This window comes from Dermacentor silvarum, chromosome 8 (genome assembly GCF_013339745.2).
Source record: "Dermacentor silvarum isolate Dsil-2018 chromosome 8, BIME_Dsil_1.4, whole genome shotgun sequence".
NCBI classification, from domain to species: domain Eukaryota; kingdom Metazoa; phylum Arthropoda; class Arachnida; order Ixodida; family Ixodidae; genus Dermacentor; species Dermacentor silvarum.
Genome location: NC_051161.1, coordinates 82,837,130 through 82,844,947, shown reverse-complemented (window position 1 = coordinate 82,844,947; position 7,818 = coordinate 82,837,130). Strand labels below are relative to the sequence as shown.

The 7,818-nt window shown below is 50.3% G+C and overlaps 1 protein-coding gene across 1 annotated transcript; it reads left to right on the top strand.

Moving 5' to 3' along the window:
- The first annotated feature begins 1,339 nt into the window (after positions 1–1,339).
- On the top strand, positions 1,340–2,227 carry LOC119462240 (arylamine N-acetyltransferase / N-hydroxyarylamine O-acetyltransferase). Its single transcript, XM_037723585.1, has one exon. It carries the CDS (start codon positions 1,340–1,342, stop codon positions 2,225–2,227), a length of 888 nt encoding a protein of 295 aa, XP_037579513.1.
- Positions 2,228–7,818: the final 5,591 nt, after the last annotated feature.

Here is a 7,818-nt window from a genome sequence, read left to right as displayed (position 1 = left end):
AATTGAATAGGGCGCAAGCTGTTTCGCTTAGACTTTTACAGACCGGCACATATCCGTGTCTGGCCGTTCTGCACGAAGTTTACCCTGACGTATATCGCGACGACGCCTGCCCATCCTGTGGGCAGACCTCCACTCTACCACACATGCTCAGGGAGTGCGGGTCGAGGTACCCCAAGTTCAGCAAGGATGAGTGGGACTCGCTTCTGCGTAGCCCCGCTCTAGACAAGCAAATCCTGGCTGTCCGGTGTGCCCGCGACCGGGCTGGTGGGCTAGACCTGCCGGTCCCGACGTGGGACTAGCCGGGTGCGCGACGAGTTCGCGTCCTCGCCGGACCTGTAATAAAAGTTATTTCACTCACTCACTCACTCACTCAAAACAAGAAAAACATTCTCGCAAGTATACATAAATACATCCTTCAATTTATCATGTTGCAGACAGATTCCGTTATATCCGGTCACGCATGTAGCTCTGTTCCTGTGCAATGGCGAGCGCACAACGACAAATGTTTGACGAGCAAAAAGGTATGCGTGTTTGCGAGGCGAAAACATTTTCACTAGGCGCGAGCAGCTGTGCTTGTTTGCAGCTCAGCGTGCACATATGCGGGCCCCAGGCATAACATTTTTCCGTTGTGGACTCCGAATACGGACAGCAGCCATTTGATTGGACAAGAAGAATAAAATTTTCTCTTTCCATTAGCGGTGTACGTCTGTGTGCGCTGTGGCCTTGAAACGTTTTGAACGAACACGTGCGTTAAGAGGACTGGTAGAAACAATGACCGATATATTGTGACTTCGCCTGAAACTATGAAAAAGCGGGCTCGAGCGTGGCAGCTGTGACTGTGCAGCAATCAACTTGAGCGGTGGAGACTCCCTTTCCCGTTGACACTATAGGGGCGTATGTGAGAGGTACAGCGTCACCTCAGCGTACAGGATCCGGCTGCACGGAGTACAGAATGAGCAGGCGCGGGGTTGCGACGCGTTGTTCGAGGGCCCAGTCAAGATTGAAGATTAATCTTATCAATAACTGTTTTAAGTTCCGGCTTTCGGAGAAGGAGTGCTTCGGATAGTTCTGTTATGTGACGTAGCTTATAACACCGACACATTGCAAGACCACGGCTCGATCAAGTGCAGCGCGGGAAGTCAGTGCAGGTATACGGGCAGGATCGACAGCCCCCAACGACAGCCTGCTGCGGTACACCGTTTTCAATATAGGTGCAAGCGCAGCGTTTTAAACAATATGAAGGGAAAGTATCAAAAGTGCGATAAAAGGCCAAACAGAGAACCTATACAACCACGAAAGATATAGCCTGCAAGGACCAATATCAATTAAAGACAGCTGCATGGAACCACTTACGGATGCGGAGGCCGATGATTACCTCAAGCACCTCGGAGTCGTCCGTTCCGGCCAGGTGAACCGGGAGTACCTCGACGCCCTGATCAGAGCCCACTTGGAGCGAGTGACTTTCGAAAACCTAGACGTCGTTCTCGGACGGAATATCCCACTGGGCCCCAATGCCGTACTCAGCAAGGTGATGCGGCGTCGTCGCGGCGGCTACTGCTTCGAACTGAACTCGCTCTTCGGTCGCCTGCTCATGACGCTCGGCTACCAGGTAAAGCTTCGCGCCGCCCGATTCCTTCTCATGATGCCGGACCATTTGCATGCCAAGACGCGCCTCTCACACATGACGCTCTTGGTCGAACTACCGGACGGGGTTAGCTGCATCGCGGACGTCGGCATGGGCTTTGTTGGTGTTCACCGGGCCCTGCTTCTGCAAGGTGACGCGTCGCCGTGCCGTGTCCGCACATCAATTTCTGGAAGCGTGGAGATATCACTCCCCACGAAGAACGCTGGTTGGAAGGTTTTCTACCTCGTGGAGCCGTACGACCTTACCTGGCAGGACTTCGAGTCGATCAAATGGTACTTGTCGACTAAGCCGGATTGCGCCCTACGACACATGGTTGTGGTGGGACGCCGTTCCCCAGTGGACGGCTGCTGGCTGCAGCTCGTCGACGATCGGTTCATCCGCTGGTCTCCGGTTGACGGTATCGTGGAAAAACGGGTGATGCGAGATGCGGACGAGATTCTGGAATTGCTGCAGACGACGTTTGCGTTGCGCCTGTGCCCAAAAGATGACGTCGAGGCCTTGCGCTTTCGGCTTAGCGAAGTGCTACGTTCATCGAAACTCGCTGAAATTGCCTTGGATGGGATGAACTTATGGCCGGAATGATATAATGCTTCAAAATAGTGTCGCCGTAACTGGGAATATACGTTCCAGATTGTTGTGAGATATATCGGTGGTGGTGCACGCATACCTTGGTGATGGGTCCGTAGTAGACCCGCTTAAGCACCTCTCACTCCAATCGAAGTTATTTCACTCACTCACCTCTCATGTGTTCATCCAAGACTTGGTGATGGGTCGGTATAGATGTCCCGCTTGAGCACCTATCACGTGCTCATCCTAGACGAGTAGTTTGGTATCATAAGACGTCAACAGCTGATGTTTCCTGCACACATGGTTTCCTGCGCTCCCCGAGCACTCATGTTCCAGTTGCCTTGTAAAAAAAAAAATCACAAACTTCCTCGTTCTTCATGGTCTACGAGAACCTTTTGCTCAATTTGAAGGCTGATATGGGATCACCGCGTCAGTATATAGCGATATACAAACTTTCAATTGTCAGTAGCCTTGTAACTGCTCAATTTAAATAGCCTAATTGTAGTGTGGTTAAGTAATTATCGAGAAAATTAGAACACATACATAACCTGTTTCCGGACGTCCGCGTTTACGCTAATTCGGTTTCTAGTAAATCGCATTTTTATCTTAGGCGACAAATGTTTAGGTGTTCTCGGCAGTCTTCGCAAAAATACCCGGTATAATAAATAAATAAATAAATAAATAAATAAATAAATAAATAAATAAATAAATAAATAAATAAATAAATAAATAAATAAATAAATAAATAAATAAATAAATAAAGCGAGCGTAGCACTCCGGTTCCGGACCACCATTTGGGCCTTTCCCGAATCTTTATCATCACTAAGGCAGGGTGCGGAGCACGCTTTAAAAGTGTCTTACTGCAAGTTGCGGAAACCCGATGAATCGAAGTGTTCCACATTGCCCACTTCATTACGCAGATGATTCTGTTGTTATGATAACATAATTCCCTTGAACACTTTTTGGGGCGAGGAACTCCGGCTGTCTTAGCTGCTAATGGTATTTGTAATGTGTTCCACTCCATTTCTCTTCCAGCTGTTTGCATTTTAAAACCGTGATTCCTTTTAAACAATAAACCGCAAGAAACGTTGAAATATTGCATGTCTGTGCTGCAGCTTCATGTAAGTGTAACATTTGGAAGATGTCATCGGCGATGCCCTTCAAAATGTGTTTCAATTTGTCATTTTCGGGCATAGAAGCATCCACACGTTTGCATAGGTCGAGAACCTCTTCGATATAACAGGTGAATGTTTCACCGGGTTGTTGAGCTCCCTCTCGTAACCGCTGCTCGGCGCGCAACTTGTGGACGGCGGGGCGACCGAACACTTCAGCGAAATTGGTCTTGAACGCGGACCAGGACTGAAAGTCGGCTTCGTGATTTTTAAACCACAGGTGAGCCACTCCCGTAAGGTAGAAGATGACGGCATTTAACTTGGCGGTATCGTCCCAACGATTGTGCAAGGTCACCCGTTCATAGGTAGACAACCAGTCATTGACGTCTTGCTCATCCGTACCGCTGAAAACCGCGGGATGGCGGAGCGGGAGAGCGCCAGAGCAGGCAACGGAGGGTGGCGGCGACGTCGGCTGGGGAGAATCAGGCATGACGGAAGGCAGAGTCCGAGACCGGAGTTCCAGGGTGTAAATGTTCTTGAATACCCAGCACCTCCACCAATTGTAACGGGGTGTACTGAACAGTTCAGATGGTAGCATCTGTTCGTAATTGAAAAGGCAGGTGACGCAGAGCAGGAACAGCTGGTTGCACGAACGGCTCCCACTCGTGCTAAGCACTGGCGATCCGGCTGGCCTACTGGTTGCACTGCAGGCATTGAACAGTCGATCTGGCTGGCCTTGTCCGTGTGCTCTTCTTCTTCATTACATAAGGAAGGAAAGAGTGGAGAAGGAAAGGCGGGGAGGTTAACCAGTTTAGCAAAACCTGTTTGCTACTCTACACATGGGAGCGGGAAATAAATTGAGGCCCCCTATGGTGCTACGTGCAACACCTTGCCCCCTCTTCCCACCCACGCCCGACCCACGCCGAATTGCTTGGATTTCGATGTGAAAATGACTTCCACTTTTTTTTTTGGAGGGGGGGGGGGGAGGGGTACCACAAATATTTTCATTTGGATATTAAATTGGTTAATTTTGAATTAACGTAGTTGACTCAGATGAAGAGGACACACCGCGTTCATCCTTTTCAACGTGTGTCTTTTTGTGTAAGACATTTCCCCCTGTTACTACACTATAATTCACGTTTTCTTCCCCCTTATTTGTGACTTACGAATTGTCTTTCCGCAAATGTGCGTGTTCTAGCAAGGTTGAATCCTAACGAAAGTAGCCGTTAAGTTTATGAATAAGCTATTAAGTCATGCGATTTTTTTTTTTTTGAGAAAATGATGTTTCGGAGGTGTGCAGAACGACGCTGTGATACAGCCAGAAGACGCGTAAACGTTTTCGGCTACACAATATTCACCCAGGCACACATTAGAAATTACCCTATACATATCAGAAATTGTATGCCTTGCTTTTTTTATTGTTGCTTGCTCTTGTCATTACTTCACAGATGTCAAAAGCCATCGCAGAAAAATATAGTGCATTTTTTTCTTTTCTTTTTTTTTTTTTTTTGCTGCTGTATTTCTACTCCACGCAGCAGGTTGAATTGTGCACAAATTAATATATTGTCAGCATGAAATGAGACTGGGAATTATTATTGTAGTCTATACTTCAAGCGATTTATGCGTTATCACGTGTTTGCACTCCGCCTAACGGCACAGGTCACAGCACTTAATTTTGTGACCATGTTGTCGGAAGGCACGTAATGTTTGGCGAAGGACTGCTACTTACCTCCGCACGATGACACGAAAGCAAGCTAGACGTACGTGATTTGGAAAGAGCGCGTCAGAAAATTACAGGGCCGGGATAATACAACAACTCTATACAAATAGTAATTCGTTAGGAACATCACCCAATTCGCGGTGTGTTTGTTTGTCTGTCTGTCCGTCTGTGCACGCCTAACCTCTTTCCCGCCAACTTGGAGTCACTAGTTATAATGGGTAGAGCATCGGGCTGATGCGCTGAGGGGACCGTGTCTGAAATCAACCGTTGAATCAACCTAATTGAACCAAATAGTTTTTCCAGTCCAGTCCAGTGTGCGCCGCTCTTCAACGGACCTCTCTGACGCCAACTTGGGTCACTGCATGGGTATACGACATTCTTAAAATTTCCCCAGTGCTAGGCGGCATCCAACCCGCGTCATATATATTCAGGCAATCTTGTCTGAATATATGCATTTGCACACGCGCCCCGCGCAGACTTCGCGCGGCGCGGCTATAGACGGCGCAGCGTGTCTGTAAGGATGCATACACGCGAAGTACATGACGCGTTTCAGTGGTGACAAATACAGTGTGTAGCTACATCGCTTCAATGCTAATCTAATTAACGTCCACATTCATCGTGACAGGCTTTCTGCCAGAATTTTTGGGGGCGGCTTTTTGGGAAACGCAGCGAACGCCAGCATTGACGACCAAGTTACGTTTTGGAGAAACGGGCGCAATCTAAAAAAAATGAAGTCGCGGTATAGTTTTGAATATCACACCGGCGATCCGTACTCCAACTTCGTTTTATTCATATATGATGATGATGATTTAATGGCTTCCCCTTTGAAACGGAGGCAGTTACAAATAGTCACCTAGCCTGCTTGATTTAATCGGGTATACTATACATGTTCCTTATCTAGCATTTTACAGTGAAGCTGCTTAGGGCTCACTCTTCGATGGTCGCGTCCGGCAATAGAAAAAAAAAAAAAAAAAAACATTAGCAGTGGCTCAGCTCGGCTATGCCATTTCCAGGATATGCGTAGCGTGAGCTAAGTCGGCCACATCGTTCAGAACCGGTAGACGTGGTGGCATGGGCGGGTAACGATACCCATTGGTAACGCTAAAGAGTTGAATCTTCTGCTTAACGAGAAAGTTCTTGCCCGTTGTACAAACCCGCGCCACGGTTTCACCCCACTCAGGCGGCGCCGCTAAACTCAACGTTTCACGCATGGCACTACTTACCGGCGTCAGGCCTTTCAAGTGCCACAGTCTTTCACACACGTCGCACACATATCCAAACGGATTGTTTACGGAGTCCGTCTCGAAGGTCCGAGTCGCACTGGCGCTTTCGCGAAGTTTCACCGTGACTATCGGCGAGCCTTGACGTCATCGACGGCGTCTTGTAGTTGCTTCTGCTGCGATGGTCGGGCACGTCGCTCAGCCTCCTGGCGACGCCGCTTTGCTAGACGTTCCTCCCTTTGCTCCGGTGTCTCCGCAGCACGTTTAGCCTTCCTCTGTTCGTTCTTCCTACGCTCAACCGCCAATTGCCGGGCAATTACTTCGGGATCCGATGAGTTAAGCTTCTCCGCTCTTCTGCGCCGCTGAGCAGCAATTTCGCTGGACTGGCAAACGCCCAGCGCAAACGCCGGGCCTGTGCGCCGTGCGACGTCACTGCTCCTCATGCATGCGTAGCACGGCTCTCCAGGAGCCACGCGTAACTGCTCAACCTCGGCCAGTGTAGCTCACGCTACAAAAGAGAGAGAGAGAGATTGTGGTTGTGAAGAGGAAGCGGCGCTATTTTCTGCAGCCCTTTAAGGCTACAAAGAACAAAAAAAAAAAAAAAAAAAACTCTCTCATTGGCCGTATGCCTTATGAGCGAGTGAATGCGCGCGAGGGCGAGAGACGCGCGCTTTCACGGGGAATGAACGCACGGCGGAGAGCAAACGCGACTTATGTGCCAGTGAAGAGCGCGAAGGCGAGAGACGCGCGCTTTCACGGGGAGTGAGTAGTAGCAGTAGAGGTTCGGGGTGGGAAAAGATGCATATTTCTGCAGCCCTTATAGGGAGCACGGCTCAGCATCTGAGGGGAGGGGAAGGGGGGGGGAGAAAGAAGGAAATAGTGGGAGAAGGGTGGAAGGGAGAGGGCAGTCGTCCTCGTCTCGGGCAGGGTGTCCCTACAGCCGGTCAGCCAGCATAGTGTCCGCAAGGTAGCCGAGGACCACCTTGAACACTTGGCTGGGATTGCGGGCTGAATGCAGCAGGTCCGTGCTGGTACCAGAAGGTAGGCCCATGCGGCGGAGTTGAGCCACCATGATGTTGCGGTGTTGGTCGAGTGCGGGGCAGGAACATAGGAGGTGCTCCAGTGTTTCGTCTGCCCCGCACATAGAGCAGGCTGGGGAGTCTGCTCTTCCCAGGCGGAAGCTTCGGGCGGCTGTCCAGCAGCAGCCAATCCGAAGGCGTAGTAGGAGGGATCTCTCCCTTCTGGTCAGTCCCCTGTCAGGCAGCCGTGTCGGAGGGCTCCGCCTTGCCACGCGTGCGTCGGGGTGGCAGCTCAGCAGCAGTCGTTGCAAGGTGCTCCTGGAGTAGTCCGATGACACGACCGCCTGGCTGGGTGCCGTGTCCGTGCCGTGTGCCTCCTTGGCCAAGACATCTGCCTCTTCATTGCCCGGGATCCCCACGTGAGCAGGTACCCAGTGCAAAGAGACATCAGTACCACTGGCACGGAGGGCGTGAAGCTTCGTCACCAGGAGGGCTGCACTGAAGCCAGCCCTCTCCGGGAGGCACACAGCCTGGA